General features: G+C 47.1%; 1 protein-coding gene across 11 annotated transcripts in view; it reads left to right on the forward strand.

Annotated features, from left to right (window-relative positions):
- The window catches only part of DUSP22 (dual specificity phosphatase 22), a 74,258-nt gene that overhangs the window by 39,227 nt on the left and 18,113 nt on the right, over nt 1–16,918 (forward strand). For 3 of the 11 annotated variants that reach the window (XM_063665715.1, XM_063665718.1, XM_063665719.1), the window contains 5 exons: nt 140–189; nt 10,819–10,893; nt 13,102–13,273; nt 13,693–13,838; nt 15,857–16,393. In XM_063665715.1, coding sequence (XP_063521785.1) covers nt 140–189; nt 10,819–10,893; nt 13,102–13,273; nt 13,693–13,838; nt 15,857–15,977 — 564 coding nt within the window. In that variant the 3' untranslated portion in view covers nt 15,978–16,393. Of the gene's footprint in view, nt 1–139; nt 190–10,818; nt 10,894–13,101; nt 13,274–13,692; nt 16,394–16,918 lie in introns of those variants that run through there. The other 8 variants (XM_054491031.2, XM_063665721.1, XM_054491030.2 and 5 more) reach the window with 6 other exon arrangements.

Raw genomic sequence — 16,918 nt, forward strand, 5'->3', positions numbered from 1 at the left:
CTGCAGTTCCTTGGCAACAAAAGACGAGTGAAAAACTTCTCCTTTTATTTTTTGACCTGAGTAAATAGTTCCTTAAATACTTTTCTCCACTGAGTTTCATGTTTTTATTTTTATGTATTTACTTTTTATTGTTCTGCAGGGAGTTAAATACCTGTGCATCCCAGCAGCGGATTCACCATCTCAAAACCTGTAAGTTTCTTTTTTCTGTATTATTTGGAGACATTTAAAAAAATGAATAGAGGATGGTAAAGTCAGAGAAGTAGAAGATTGTGAAGTCGTCAGAGCTCATGGGACCCTTGCTGACCCTGCCAGGGAAGAGGCTGTGACCCTACAGAAGCCAACGCTGGGCAGGCTGGGATGAGCTGTGGCAGGAGGCTCCTTGTGGTTGACTGGTCCTTCCATTATGCAGAGAGACTCATGGGATGTCCACAAGAAGGGTCTGATGTTTGAAAAGGATACCTTAAACCTTTAGTATGCTCATCTTTCCTCTAGAAATAAAACCGTAAAGGATTTGTTGGGTTCTGTCTAAAGCAGCGCTGTCTAATAGAAATAGATAGTGAGCCACAAATGGGCAATTTTAAATTTTCTAGGAGCCACATTTTAAACAGCAAACAGAAACAGGCAACATTAATTCCAATAATATATTTTACTTAATCCAGTCTATCTAAAATATTATTTTGATATGTACTCAATATAAAAAATTAATGAGCAAGTTTATGTCCTTCTTTCATACGAAGTCTGGGGACTCTGGCGTGCTGTTTCATACTTAGCACATCTCAGTTCAGACCAGCTGTGTTTCCAGGGCTTGAGAACCCCAGGAGGCCGGCGGCTGCCTTATGGGACAGCATGCTGCTAAAGCCTGGCTGAGTTGAATGAATAGGTCGTTCTGGGTTAGGAAAGTCCAGTCCTCTATTTCTTCATAGCCGAATAAACCTTTGATGTCATTTTAACTCTGCATCTATAGAGAGATTCATAATTGCTCCCTTTTCCGTATTGAAGAAATCCTGTGGAGACAGATAGGATTAGGTTTTGGCAAGATAAGGGATAGGGCTCTAGAGACCCATGGCAGCTACAGCTTTAGCAGTCCCTCTTGGCTGTATAGAAGGGACCTGGAAATACCATGATGTGGAGTAGATTACAGTTTTCCTGAAGCACAAATTTGACTTGTGCAGGCTGAAAGGCTGGGGCTGGAAGTAAAGTACTTAGCAGCCCATGCCGCTGAGTCCGGCCTCTGATTCTCAGGTTGGCCCAGTGCTATGCCACAGGTCAAAGACACAGCAGCCCTCCTACAACTATGTGTTACTGCATTTCACAGGGAAGTTGTAGGCTGTGGTGAAGTTTGTGAATTTGGGAGTCCTCAGGCTTGTCTGGATTCACCTTTTGTGCCCCAAGCACTGGTGCATGCACAGCTTACGAATCAGGAGTGCAGACCGTGTGCCCCGATGTTCAGGATCCTAGGTGTGCCACCACTCTGGGAGTTATTGAACGCTGGCCATCAGCGGACCTTGAGTCTTCACTGGGGCAGAGCAGAGAAATCACAGGTTATGCAATAATTTTGTGAGATCTACCTTTTTGGGGAAAGAAATAGAGCTGGAGTAAGATGGGTTGACATGGGAAAAGTGAGGTGGTGGATCCGGAGGGGAATGGGAGGTGGGAAGCTGGAGCCACTGTGTGCTCCCCAGGGGCTGTGTTTCCACGTGCACTCTTGATATTTCACAGAAAGGTGAACCTTTAAGATCGAGGATGGTGGAGGAGGGATTTTCCTCGGAAAACAGAGTAGCTCTAGGCCTGGAAGGAGGAGAAGCAGCATTAGAGAACTTCCTTGGTTACTAGTCGTGTCAAGAAACAGAAGTGGTTGGAAGGCATGGTGCCACGGAAGGAAGTGAACCACTGCCTTTCTCTGAAGACCATAGCAACCTGCTGCCCATGTTTTGGTGGCTATTTTTAGAATGGTTGCTTTGCTCTTATCTCAAACCGAGATTCTGACATGCTGTTGAACTTGTCAGTACCTGATTGGCAATTTGATTCTTTAGAAGAAAAACTCAGATGTGACCCACTCTGGGCTCTGGACATCTGCTGTCAGTGCAGGTGGCTGCCTGTCCTTGAGCTGTCCCCGATGCTTCTCAGCTTTGCTAGGAGCTGAGTGCCATCTTTGTCTGTGACAGTGACCTGATTTAAGCGTGGAGTGGCCCCTTGCACTATAGACAAGTAAGCAGTAGGCGTAGATGTTAGAAAATCTCAACTGTAAAGCCAGTTACACCTACCTTGGGCAGGTCATTTTAACCCATCTACACCTCCATTCTCCCATCTGAAAATGCCTGCCCTCTGGGTTATTGGAGGCAAGGTCATGTCTGTGAAGGTGTTCTCTGTGAACTCTGAGCACTTGTGAAAATGAGTCTGTTTTTACTCAGCGTATATTAATGTATCTTGAGAGTTACAGAAAAGGTAGTTGCAATAACAAGTTTTGGTGCCCAGGAAGCCTGCTTCAGTTACTTGAGAGACGTGCTGACGTGGAGGGACAGGGGAGACAGAGATATGCTAGCTTCTTCTCTGAGTTCCAGGTCTCGTGGGTCAGTTCAGATCATCTGTCAAAACCTGCCTAATTCCAGTCACCTTTGGTGCTGAAGGACTAGCCCATACTTTTTCTTTTTAAAATACGTATAGATTTAGGGGGTGCAGGTGCGATTTTGTTACATAGATATAAGGCTTAATGGCAAAGTCTGGACTTTTAGTGCATCCATCACCCGAATAGTGAATGTTTTACTCTTTAAGCAATTTTTCACCCCCCCACCTCCTCCTACCCTTTTAATTAGTTATCTCCTATCCCAAATATGTAAAGAGGTCCTGTTAAGTTTATGGTTTGCTTTTGTAACTCTTTCTTTGGCTGGATGACTGGCTCTTGGCCTTTGATGTATCTGGATGACAAAGAAAGAGTTACAAAGGCAAACTATAAACGTAGGTGGGCTTAGGGGTTAGGTAGGTGTGGCAGTGCCGTGTCTGGGGCTTAATGTGTGGAGGATGTGCCATGCTGCACTCTCCAGTTGAAGCTATGACAGTAAGACTTCTGTTTCAGCTGGAAAAGGAAGTCAGAACCGTAGCTCATGAAAAGGCGGAGAAAGGTGGATACTCTGCTGTTGGGAGTCATGCTCTTGTGTGATTTTTTTGGGGAAACGTTTATTTTTAATCCATTAGTAACAGCAAATCTTGTGAATAAGTAAGGCTTCGACACACATGTGTCCATGACTTTAAATATTGCTTGCTGTACTAAAGTTATGTGGAAATGGTGGAGCTGAGTTCGGAACTTTGGAGTGACTCAGTTTGTTAAGACGCAGGTGATGAAATAGCTTGAGTTTCTTTTTACCTGTTACAAGTGTTCTACTGGAAAGCATAGTGTGAGCATATTTTCACCATGTAATCAAATGATTCCCCTCAAGTTGGCAGGCAGAACACCTACCTCTCTCAGGGTATTTATTAAGGTGTTTATTACCAAGTATCAGGTGCTGACAATCAGCTTTTGCTTTCTGTATCATCAACCAATGAGGATGGTCAGACGACAAATATTCGTATTTCTCTAGTTAACAAAAGCAAAAGAAGTCTTACCTGTCACTTGGAAAATGTGTTCTGCAGGACCTAAACAATTTGAAATAGTAGCTCTTTAGCTACTTAAAAAATTCTTGGTGCTTCAGAGTTTCTCTATTCAATGATAAAATAAATTCTGGAAAACTATGTTGCTCATTGTTTTAAACTTAAGTACAGATTTTAAAAATGAATGCCAGCTCTGATGTAATTTAACACTCTTATATCTTAAATTTTTCCCCACAAATCCCTGCGCTAACAGGAATTCTGGCTAGTTATGCTTAGTAAGAGATGTGTGACCTTTGAGACTAGCTGTTGTCACTTGACATTCAGTTGCTGCAAACTGCCCAGAAAGGTCAGTTTTCTGTCTTGGCCTATATCCTCTCAAATCTCCCTCTCTGATCTTCCAGGAACTTAAAATGCAGAAACCTGGTTTGAGATAACATTAACATGTTAGAATTTCAGCTCAGTTCCCCAACCAGCTAGCCTTGCCAAGTCAGGGAATGTAAAAGTTCAAGTTCTCAGAGTTGTAGTAACCCCACAGACCTATTGTGGTGTGTTTTGCATGATTTTGTCATAATTAGAGGCATCCTAGAGTTTGTATCAAATGCACACACTGCGTGTTCCCCAAGTGGCCAGCGTGGTATGGGTTAGTGAATTAAGGGCTTTGGAAATACTTATTTGCTTTTGCTTTCTCTCTGGGATTTCTTAGAAAAGTCATTTTAACCTCTCTTCTCTCATCTGTAAAATGCCTATCTCACAGGGTTTTTTGTAGTATTAGGTTAGATGATATAAGTGAAAGTGTTTTTTATGAACACTAAGCATTTCTGGAAATATGATTATATTTTCTGTCTATTCAAGTAAAGAGTATTAATATATTTTGAAAGTGAATGGTTGGATGCATATTAACTTATATTTACTCATCTTGTTTTAATATATATTACATTGGCATTTTGTACTTTGACATCATGAAGCAAGTAATTATAGATTTTTTTTCTTTTTCTGTGAATTCCAAAGGCATTTGATCTCTGCCAGGCTATGGAGTCAGTAGGTTGCATCATTGCAGTAGCGCCTTCGTGACATTCAGTGGTTTTAGAATCTAGCAGGTCTGTAAATTTCTTGAGGTTTTTGTGGGGAGAAGAAGCTTTAGCAATGCAGAGAGCCTATACTGAAAACATCGGTAAAACGTCCTTGCCTTATTCTATCTGCCTGTCTTTTTGTCTATGTTTTCTTTAACTGACACCTTCTGTACTTTCAACTCTCTTTTTCTCTCATTTACGTTTTTCTTTTATTTTATTATAAAGGAGCACTTTTGCAAGATTAGAGCTAGATGGGCCCTTGGACTACTGTGGTCCTGCTTCCAGACAGTTCCTGAGGGCTCTGCCAGCCCATAGTGATGTTCTCCTGCTCAAGGAGAAAATGAGAGCTGAAAGTGGCATTCAGTTTTCCATAAGACTTCATTTATTCAACTTAAAGAACTATCGTTTAGTCTTAGATTATGTCTTTTTTGTTGTTGAAATATTCTTCTGGGAAATGATGTTGTAGTTAAGTGGTAGAGAGGCCCTTTGTTTTAGTTTGCTTTTAAAAAGACCTTATCTGGCAAAATGAAAAGTACAATATATGCATCCCCCAATTTTATTTTGAATGTTGACAGTGCGTGAAATATCAGAGTTGGGGAATCACTGATACAAACGTGGGCTGGTTTTGTGTGTAATGCTGTGCACTGGTAGAGCAGCTCCACCATGTCTGTCTGGTGAGGAACGTTCTTCCCATGTACCTCTGGGTGGAGTGGGGGCTTCACCATCAGCCTTCCAGCTGGAAAGCGTGCTGGGGCAGGGCCTGTGGGTGGGGGGCCGTGGACAGATTCTGCCCGAAGAGGAAGCAGCTCTCTGTTATGAAACCACCAGGGCCTGGACCCAGACAGAATACTCTACTCATTTGCTATTAGAAAACAAACAAACAAAAACATTTTTTTCTAAGCAAAAACATACATATTTACATACGCAATGTATAAAAATATAGATTTTTTATATATAAGGATGTTTGCCTTTTGTGGATTTGTCCTTTGCTTTCATTTGCACATACACTTTTTTATCATTTGAAGGAAGGAGGAGCCCTGAGTTCCTGTGGCCTTTGCTGCTGTTACAGCGTGGTCTGGCACCGTGGGCTTTTAGGGTGGGACCAGCTGCCATTCAAGGTGCTCAGCCAGATCTCTGGGCTCCCACTCCAACAGGCAAAGTCTTAGATCCTACAGTGGGGATTGAGGCCTCCAAATCGTGCAGTCCTGGAGTGAGAAGTAGTTGTTCAGCCTCAAAAGTGAACACCGTGTAGTGTGATTGACAGGCTCACCCACAATCTTTTCTTAGACTCTCTGAAGGTCAGTAGAGCCCATCTGGGCACTGGCTCTTGGCCTTTGATGCAGAAAGGAAGGGACCCAGGCAGAGGGTGCTGGTCTGTGACGAGGGAGGGAGACAGCTGCGGGTGGCTGGGCTGTTTGCAAGTCCCCTCTCCCTGGAGGTGCCCCTGCTGCAAGGACTGCGGGCAGGAGTGGGCATGATAGCCCCAGGCACTGTTTGGTGAGTTTCTAACACAAGCGTGGTCCGGTCCGTGCTTCCTTGTGCAGCATTCGCTGGCTCTCTGTGGACCGAGCCTATTCCACACGGCTGTGCATGGACGTAAAGGTGAACTGCTGATGAAACGGAGAGCAGGAACAGGGAACTTGTGTTCATCGAAACAGCTTGCGGTAGGATAGTGCTTCAGACTCGCGCTTCTGCTTCTAACTGCAGTTGAGCAATAGAAGGACCAGGAGTGTGGGTATTTCCCACTGTGGAGGAGGGAGTTTAATGACCAGAGTTGGGGCTTCTGTCATCAGCTTCCCTGGAAATAACACCCCCACACACAGTCCTGCACCAAAGTGGCAGTGTGCTCGCCTGCCTCTGGGCTTTTCTTGGGAAAGGCATTTCTAGGAATATCTCTCTGGCTTGGCCTTGTGCCGAATTGTGTCCATGAGTCAAGTTGCGCTGTGGGGCTCTGAGCGGCTGCGTCATTGGCATCCTTCCGGCTCCTGGGGTGGCACCGCGAATGGCCCTATCATGATGCCTGCACGAGGGCTCCGCAGCCCGGGCCCCCAACATAGTGGTGGATAGGAGCTATGTCCTGTGGGCTCTACTGGACTTAACTCTTACTACAGATGGAAAGAGCTACCGGGGGGTGGTGGTGCAGCGTGGGGTCACCTCTCCATAACCTCCTCAGCTCCTTCACACGCCCACTCAGCTCCCGGGGCACGGGTGGGTTTGGATGGTGCCAGGCTGAGCACACTCCCCTCTTGTATTTTGAGATGTGGCAAGGCTGACTCTTGAACCCAGATTCAACCCCACAATATGTAAGAAGCCCAGTTTCATTTTGTCTGTGGTTGGGGACATGCAGATGTCAAAGCCAGATATAAGAAGTGGTCCCCACTCCAAGGTTTCAGTGAAGGGATTCAGTTGTCATCTTTACAAGACCTTGGTGAGGTTCATAGAACTGAATGGGACCCCAATCCTGTCCCCACTCAGAGGGGCACCTGCTAACTTTCATGTTGCTGTGTGGTCTTTGCAGTGTGTTCTGACGTGCTCTGTGGTTTTTCATTTACTCAGGCGGTCGTCATTCATTTCTAGATTTTGCTTTTGCTTTTTTGGCTGTTCTGCGTACAGACACGGCTCTTTCTGACCAGAAAGAGACCCACACAGAACAGACCAGCGCGGGCACTGCAGGCAGGGACAGTGTCTTGGCACCCTTGGGGGGCCACAGCAGCGTGAGCAGCCTGGGGGACCAAGGAGGGTGCCGTCCGGCTGCACCCCTGTCAGCTGGCACTGGCCTGCTGACAGGCACTGGCCTGTCTACTGTGGCCTGCAAGGAGGGCAGGCACCCGGTGTAAACCACCAGGCAAGTTGCAGACCAGCAGTCTGGAGCCACTTCTGGGCCAGATGAGTTGGCTCAAGGTTTTAAACATTGTTGAACTAGTTGCTGATATCAGGTAGCATGAATTTGGCCATGAGTAGCAGAATACCTGCACCCAGATGTAATAAGGTGGCTTGGTACACAGCAGGCAAGAAAGGATTCTTGCTGTAATCCCGAAATCTAAGGTATCAGTGCTGAAGGAGACTCCAGAGCAGACACCCGTTCCAGCTAGGCCGTGAAGCCAAGTATACAGCAGAGTGGGGCACGAAGGGCGCCTTGTTGGACAGGAGCCTGGCCCCCAGCAAAGAGCTGGGTAGCCAGCTGGGAGCTCCCCACACCTTCAGCACAACTAGCCGTCTGCGGTTGGCAGAGAAGTCTGCTGGCCTGGAGGTAATGGAACTGGACAAGACATGTCAGCTGCACTGATTTTGTTTGGGAAGGACATCCTCTCTTCCTGCAGCTCTGTCCATGTTGAAGCAGTGGAAAGGCCATGGGTAGGGACTTCTGGAAAACCTTTCCCTTCCCGAAGAGAGGAAAGTGATCTGTCTCTGCCCCTGGCCTCCGGCCATGGAGCTGGGAGCGAGTGCCATGCTCAGAGCTGCACCACCTGCTGCCAAGTGTCTCTCTCCCTTAGAATGCCATGTGTCAGTCAAACACGGTATTCTGCTACTCATGGCCAAATTCATGCTACCTGATATCAGCAACTAGTTCAACAATGTTTAAAACCTTGAGCCAACTCATCTGGCCCAGAAGTGGCTCCAGACTGCTGGTCTGCAACTTGCCTGGTGGTTTACACCGGGTGCCTGCCCTCCTTGCAGGCCGCAGTAGACAGGCCAGTGCGCAGGCTGGGGCAGCTGACTGGCTGGCTGCAGGGGTGCAGCTGGACGGCACTCTCCTTGGTCCCCCAGGCTGCTCACGCTGCTGTGGCCCCCCAAGGGTGCCAAGACGCTGCCCCTGCCTGCATTGCCCACTCTGGTCTGTTTTTATTTACATCTGGGAGCAGTTATCCCTGGGAAAGTTGACAAAAGCAGATGTGCTAGTTAGAGATGTCAGGTCAGAGTCCAGAGCCCTTGATTTGGTCCCCTAGGGATTTGCACTTGTGGTGACCCTTGCAGTTGTTGCAGAACATGTGTGTGCATGTTTGCGTGTGCATGCATGCACATGGACAGTTGCTGCTGCTCCCTGGCTGTCCTTATCTCACTGAGCACCTACCGAGAGGCCGCTGAGTTTCTTCTGCAGTCAGTACCTGGGTGAGTTTGTTAGGCCGTGCCTGAATTTCTCATTCTTATTACATTTATGTGCCCTGGCATTCTGAATGTCTTATAGTTTATCAGAGTCCCTGGCAAATTGTCAGTACTGAGTCAGTGTTTAAAGAGAAGTCAGTTTAGTCCATGGGCAACTTTTGCTGCTTTATAAGCCTTTCAAAGGTAGAAGACATTGGAGAGGTGCACTTGCTATCCATCCCCTGAGGTGTCTGCACTTAACCCACAAACCAGTCCAGAATGAGGTCTGAGTGGCAGGGGACACACGTGCTGGTTGGGAGCGCACCAAAGTGGGGCTCGAGTCCTGCCTGGCTTCGTGCCTCAGGGACTTGGCACAAGGCCGTGCAACCAGGCACTCCCTGAACGATTAGGGGCTGAATGAGTGACAAGAGAAAAGGGCAGTCTGAAAAACTGAGAGTTAGAAGAAGAAAGGATTAAGGCACGCGTCGTCATTTAGAACTTAGTTCTATTATTTATTTATTTATTTATTTATTGAGACGGTCTCGCTCTGTCGCTCAGGCTGGAGTGCGGTGGCATGATCTCGGCTCACTGCAGCCTTAACCTCCTGGACTCGAGATCCTCCCACCTCGGCCTCCCAAGTAGCCGGGACTACAGGCGTGCACCACCACACCCAGCTAATTTTTTTTTGGTATTTTCTGTAGAGATGAGTTTCGACATTTTGCCCAGGCTGGTCTCAAATTCCTGAGCTCAAGTGATCTGCCCACCTCAGCCTCTTCAAGTGCTAGGATGATAGGTGTGTGCCACCGCATTCAGTCCATTTAGGAATTTAAGAGTTTGCAGAGCATATTGGCATGTATTACCTCATCTGCCCTGTGAGATACCAGCCCCACTTTATAACTGAGAAGATAAATGGCTTGTCCTGGGCCACATGGTCCAGTAAATGGCAAAGAGGGATTGGAGCCAGAATTTCCATTTCCCCACAGCTCTCCACTGAGCTGCAGACAGGACTGCCAAAGTCCGGGGAGACCAGTTTGAGAGAATGCTTTTAGATTTTCCAGATTGCCAGGAGTAAATTAGCTTTTAGGACTTGGAAAGCCCACACGACATGGACACCTTCCTCACCTGTGTCACGGTGGCCTGTGCCATCCACAGCTGGTGTGAGGGTTCCTGTGTGCTGCTGGGGCATTGAGGGGCTCAGATTGAACATGGAGGGGCGGCTGTCCGGAACTTCCCTCAACCCCAGTCTGTGGTAACTGTGTGTTTCAGGGATTTCTTACAGAGAAATTCCAAAAATTCCAGACAACCCACAGCCTTCCCTAGACCTCAGCATTGTAAATAATGGATTCTAAGGCTGAGACAGCTCCAGCCACAGACAGTATGACCAGTTTTGATGGTATGGGACTGGGAGAGCTTTCAGTAAGCCACAGGAAGAATAAATTCTGGTTTCTTTCTTTTTTTTTTTTTTTTTCTCTGTTGCCCAGGCTGGAGTGCAGTCATGTGATCTCGGCTCACTGTAATCTCTGCCTCCTGGGTTCAAGAAATTCTCCTGCCTCAGCCTCCCTGGTAGCTGGGATTACAGGTGTGCGCCACCACACCCAGCTAATTTTTGTATTTTTAGTAGAGACAGGGTTTCACCATGTCGGCCAGGCTGGTCTCAAGCTCCTGACCTCAAGTGATCCGCCTGCGTCGGCCTCCCAAATTGCTGGGATTACAGGCATGAGCCACCACACCCAGCCATGTTCTGGTTTCCATTACCTGGTGGATTATTTGATTATAGCAAATAATAATGTAGTATATGTTTCAAGATAGCTACAAGAGAAGCTTTTGAATGTTATCACTACAAAGTGATAAATGTTTAAAGTGATTAAGCATTTATCAGGTAATTACCCTGATTTGATTATTATACAATGTATACATGCTTTGAAGTGTCACACTGTAGCCCATAAATATGTAGAATTATGTGTCAATTATACAAAAAAATCAACTCACATTTTAAGAAAGAAGCGTCAGGTAGAATTTTCTTTTCATCATATATTGAGTAAAGTAGAGAGATGTCATTTCTCTTTTTTTCTTTTCCCAGGACAAGACATTTCAAAGAAAGTATTAAATTCATTCACGAGTGCCGGCTCCGTGGTGAGAGCTGCCTTGTACACTGGTACGTGTGTCTCTTGCTTAATAGTGCTTTAGCATGTTCTGGTCAGCTTGGCTTCCTATCAAGTGTTTTTCCGTGTGTGAGTAATGGTTTCACCTCCTAATAGTTTTCTGTAAACCTGAATCTCAAATGCGTGCTCCGTTTGTCCAGCGCTGTGTGTTTTCAAACGCGTGCTCCGTTTGTCCAGTGCTGTGTGTTAGTCGCTCTTTCCTTCTGTTGAAGGAGAACCCTAACTCGTTTTGCTTTTGTTTTTTTTCCATTTCCACTGCTAGGATTTCTGTAGGGACCATGAAGGTTACTGGACAACAGAAACTTCCATTCGCTGGCTTGCCTCCAGCATTTCATCAGAACAGCCTCTTACAGATGACCCAGATTCTGTAGGCTCATCCTTGAAACCTCAGTGGCTTTTTGAAGACACTGTTGTTTTTTCTTCAGGAGACTTGATTGCAAATGTGGATTTTCAGTATCGTGCTACTGTAACACCAAAATGACCCAGTTTAGTGACAGCTGTCTGTTTGCATCCTGCTATATTTTGTGTAGCTAGACACACACACACGCACACACACACAGTGAAAAGAAAGCTACTGTATCACACTTAACCCGAGGATGATGCATCTGAAGCGCTTGGCAGTGTGCCTGGCACATAGAGAGTTCTTAGTGAAAGTGGGATGGCATTTTTATGACCACTCGTAATCATGCTAATAGCATGGCTGATTTGTTCAGGGAACCAGTAGCCAAAATTCTGGAGCCAAGGCTCTGTTGTCTAAGTGCTAGGCCGGACATGTCCCCTCTCTGTCTTGAATGAAGTTATTAATTAACTGAAAGCCTAACAATCTTTTGACGTTCCCCAAAACAGTTACTCTTGCACTGTAAGCTCTTTAGGACTGTGAAGTGATAACTCCTGGGGAATATTGCTGCTGAGGTTGGTAGCAGCCCTGCCAGGACAGAGGGGACCCAGGGACCCCAGTGCATGACATCCAGAGAAGCCACCTATGAAAACTATAATGTGTTCTGAGGGCCGATAGGGACGACAGGGAGGATGCTAGATAGTTGAGTTGTTTTTAGAATGGTGTCTGCAGTTTCATACAGTTCTTGAAATCAGATGATTTTTCATCTCACTTTTTTAAAGAGTAGAAAGTGTAATAAATGCAAATGGTAGGATTTTAACGTTGATTTCTGTTTGGCTTTAACGTACCTTGGGGGTTCAGCTGGAGCCAATTAAAGCGGAATTCTGGAACTCCTACTCCTGGGCTTCTCCTGGCTCCCAGTGAATGTGAATCTCCAGGGTTGCAGCCCCAGAGGATCTGTCTTTTAAAATCTCTCCTAGTAGTTCTAATCTAAAGCCCTAGTGAAGAGCCACTACTTGAGAGTGGGGTTTTAAAATTATTATTTATATTTGAATATGTGTAGGCCTGATATTCTAGGAATTAATACTTCATACAGTTATGTGCATCTAAAGATAGGCTTTTCTAAAAGTGAGACATTTGCTGAACTTCCCCATCTTAACCTGTTGCTAGAACTCTCTAAGTCTGATGAAGCACAGCCTTTCTGTGACTGCCCTCATTTGCATGTACACGTAAAACGGGTCTCACTCAGCCTGCTCCAGGTAACTGACCCTAACCGTTACTGCCTGCAGGGTGCCCTGCTCCCACCCTGCGGACACAGTGTGCCTGCTCCGTACTCTGCATATTTATGTCAGGAAGAGTACAAAAGTAAGATTGGGGAAGGGCTTCTCTACGTCATGGGCTTTAAAAATTATAGATCTAGCCCTCATATAGCTAAGAAAACTAGACTTTTAAGGAACATGAAGCATTCTAAACAAATGTAGGTTATAAATGGGTTTGTCGCGTAGGCCCTGGAAGCCTCAAGTTTCCTTGGAGTACCTCAGTTATGTCGTTTGTCCGGGGAAATGGGAAAGAGCTGAGGAGGGGCTTGGGAGCAAGGGAGCATCTGGAGCCACAGCCCATAGAAAACCAATAAATGAAGCTCAAACAGCAGAAGAAAGCGTGCGATTCTAGTGCCGGGAAGCAGAGGAAGCTGGTACACTGAGTGCTGAGTGGCTTCCTGGTGGTGAGCTTGCTGTCCACATATAATCCAAGGCAGGAAGACTTTCTAAACAAGGTCCTTAGAATCCCCTGTTCCACATGGATTGGGCGATGGACCTGGGGATCTGAAACTGCCCTCACATGTGTGCTTCTCTTGGCCCCGCAGCCTGGCCGGGGTCTCCAGGAGCGTGACGCTGGTGATCGCGTACATCATGACCGTGACCGACTTTGGCTGGGAGGATGCCCTGCACACCGTGCGTGCTGGGAGATCCTGTGCCAACCCCAACGTGGGCTTCCAGAGACAGCTCCAGGAGTTTGAGAAGCATGAGGTCCATCAGGTAAGCAGTTCTTAGGGGACATTAGAGATGCAGGCAGGTGCCCCCGAATGGTGCCCACAGTCTTTCCGTACACAGCCAGCATCATGGCGTTTGGAGTTGAAAGGCCCACAGAGGACATCGGCTCCCAGGGTGCCCAGCTGCACCCCTTCAGAAGTCGTCACGATCCCTCGTGCACCTACTGAAGCCACAGGCGCCTACCCTTTGTCGTTTTCCTCGTGCCTGGTACCCCCGACTAGCTCGTTTCTCTCCCTTTGGGTGACGTACCATTTCCTTGGTCTGGCCTATTTTCATGCCCTAGGCCAGCACCTTGAAGGAGCAGTTCCTTCTCTTGCTTGACCGTGGCTGGCCAACCACAGAGCTCTGATTTCCCACTGCTGTTTGTTTCCCTGGTTATGTGTGGCACCATCTCTGCGGTGAAGTCACAGGTGCAAGCCCACGTGGATGCAGATGTGCACGTGTGTGACGTTTCGGATTTGTTTCCATCCTCTCCAGTATCGGCAGTGGCTGAAGGAAGAATATGGAGAGAGCCCTTTGCAGGATGCAGAAGAAGCCAAAAACATTCTGGGTAAATATAAGGAGCAAGGGCGCATGGAGCCCCAGCCCGGCGCCAGGCGGTGGAGCAGTTTTCCGGCACTGGCTCCGCTGGCCTACGATAATTATACGACGGAGACCTAACGCAAGGGACCTGCTGCCTTCCTTCCCACCGCTTGTCTTCAGTGTGCCCGGCTGGGCGGGGCTGCGGTTGGTGTTGGCCGCTGAGGACAGGAAAGGGAGATAGCCAGGGCGAGGTGGGGCGAGGGCTCTTTCCCCCAAGCAACACTGCCCAGCCCTGCCCCAGGCCTCTGCACTCTGCCCACCCTACCCTGGCTGCACCTGAGCTTGCTGCCCCCGGGGATGTTTCCCAGTGGCTGTGCACTGCTCTGTGCACGTGGGTGTGTGTGAGTGCACGTGGGTGTGGGTGAGTGCACGTGGGTGTGGGTGAGTGCACGTGGGTGTGGGTGAGTGCACGTGTATGGATGCATGTATGTGCCTGTGTGAGTGAGGGTATGTGCACCTAAGTGTGTACATGTGTGTACGTTGTGAAAGTGTGTGTGTGCACATGAATGTTTGTGTGTGTGTGAACACTTTCTTACTGCTGGAAGTCACAGAATCCATATTGCTGCCCAGGTTGGTGTGGCCGCCTTTCCCTTTGTCCAGGACTCCACATGGACTCCGAAAAGCTACCCAGCAAAGAGCAGTCTGTGCCTGTGAGCAGACCGTGAGAACTCAGGGGACGAGTGGCTAGGAGCGTGGCTTCTCCCAGAACTCACCCAGGGTGGTGTGGTGGGGTCAGCAGGGGCCAGACTCCTCTAGAGGGAGGGTGGCTCTGGGGCCCTGGAAAACGTGAGAGACTGCCCTGAGCTGGTCCAGTGGGCCAGTACTTTATACCAACTCAGCATTTAAGGGAAGTATCTTAGATTGCCTCGATCTCAATGTGAATGCACCAGGCTGAGGGTTCCCTAGCACCTCGAGTCAAGGCCACTTTTCAGCCCATTGAGCCCTGAGTTCTACTTGATGTTTGTTCTCTGGAGCTGATTGCACTTGAGCTCTGTGGTGGGCAGGCGCACTTTAGCCTAAGTTGGGTGCCCCAGGGCGCTCCCCCCTCTCTGCTCGTTGCCAGCTTCATTCACTCCCAGCCTCTCGCTGTCCTCACTTTGCAGGGGCTCCTCCTCAAGGTTTGCATGCACCTGCAAGAATTGGGAAGAAAGAGCATTTATTAGGCACTGTAGCAATTTGCATTTTAAAATGCCTGAGCATTTATTAAGCTTCTTGGTATTCACTTGGGTTTGATAATTGATCTGAGCTACCTCATTGAATGTTTTTGGAAAGGTGTTTTTTGGTATGCAAGTCAGCTTTGCCTCACAGTTGAAAATGTTCGGTCATGATTGTTTTTGAAACCAAAGGGGAAGGTACCAGTATCATTGAGCTATTTAAAGTTGCCAGTTTGGGCTCCAGTAATGCTTTCTGGTGGGTAAAATTCCACATTCAGGCCACGAGAGCATCTACAGTTTGTACTTTGGGGCTGCAGGCATCCTGGGACGCTGTACGCAATTCAGTGGTCTAGTCCTTTATACCGACTCAGATTCCTTAATCATGCAGAGTCACTTGAATGAAAAAACATACTCGACCTCTCCCTAAAAAGATGTTGCAACCCAGTTTCTCTGAATTCCACCACAAAAAGAGACCCTGAATAAGAAGAGCAGTTTTCCTGTGCATATAGAGGGTGTGTCAAAGGTGAGCTTTTTGGGGACCAGGAAAAACAAAGTTGCCTGATTCCACACACGTGCACAGGCCCCGGATGTACACCCGGAAAGGGGAATGTGGCTGTAGAATCATCCATCCATCTATAGCTAAAACAATTTGCCAATAAAGTACATGTTTTTCCTAAGCCAAAAATAAATATAAATACGTTAACAGAAAAGTGACCTAGGATATTAGCTTGAATGCTTAAATATGTGCACCTTTACGAACCTCTTAGTGTATTCTTGGAGTTCTTGAAGTGTTGTTTTAATATTTGTTGCCAGTAATGTTCTTTCTTCACAGCCGCCCCGGGAATTCTGAAGTACTGGGCCTTTCTCAGAAGACTGTAATGTACCTGAAGTTTCTGAAATATTGCAAACCCACAGAGTTTAGGCTGGTGCTGCCAAAAAGAAAAGCAACATAGAGTTTATTTTTAAGTATCCAGTAGTGATTTGTAAACTTGTTTTTCATTTGAAGCTGAATATATGTAGTCATGTTTATGTTGAGAACTAAGGATATTCTTTAGCAAGAGAAAATATTTTTCCCTTATCCCCACTACTGTCACGGTTTCTGTGCTTCTCTTGGATGCCTGTGAGGGTCCCAGGAGCCTTGCTGCACTGCCTTGTGGATGGCTTGGCGCTCGTGATTGCCTCCTGTGAACGCCCCCCCAAGGACGATCCCAGTGTAGTTGTGTGGCGTGAACTCTGCCCGTGTGTTCTCAAATTCCCCAGCTTGGGAAATAGCCCTTGGTGTGGGTTTTATCTCTGGTTTGTGTTCTCCGTGGTGGAATTGACCGAAAGCTCTGTTTTCGTTAATAAAGGGCAACTTAGCCAAGTTTAAGGTCATGTGCGATGCATTCTTCCCTAGCCAAGGGGCAGTCAGCACGCGCCCTTCTGCCTGTGAGGGATTCCAAGGCAAGATTGAAGCCTACTCCTGGTTTTATTTTGGAGGCTATTGTTTTCCTCCAGAAGGCGTTATAACAAATGCTACAAAAGGAGATTTCGTGTCTCCAAGAAAGAAAAATAGGCCATCAGTGTGAGGTGAGAGAAATCTGGACATGAGAGTTATTGCCTGCACAGAGTAGGAGCTGCGTATTTGGCTAGCCTGGAATGAGTTGTGTTTGCACAGGAACATGCAGCCAGCCACGCCGTGTATATCTGCTGCACAGCATTGAATACGGTTACTCTGATTCCGTCTTCAGCTTTTAATCTGAAGGAGCATCACCTGACTTGAAGAGAAATTTAAGTCAATTTGTAAAATTTTCCTTCTCTGATCTGGTGGAGGAAAAGGGAAATTTAACTCTGCTAGGGTGAGTTTGGGTTGGTCTAAAGGCAAGTGGACTCATGGGCTGATTGACTGTAGGTG

This window comes from Pongo pygmaeus, chromosome 5 (genome assembly GCF_028885625.2).
Source record: "Pongo pygmaeus isolate AG05252 chromosome 5, NHGRI_mPonPyg2-v2.0_pri, whole genome shotgun sequence".
Classification (NCBI taxonomy): domain Eukaryota; kingdom Metazoa; phylum Chordata; class Mammalia; order Primates; family Hominidae; genus Pongo; species Pongo pygmaeus.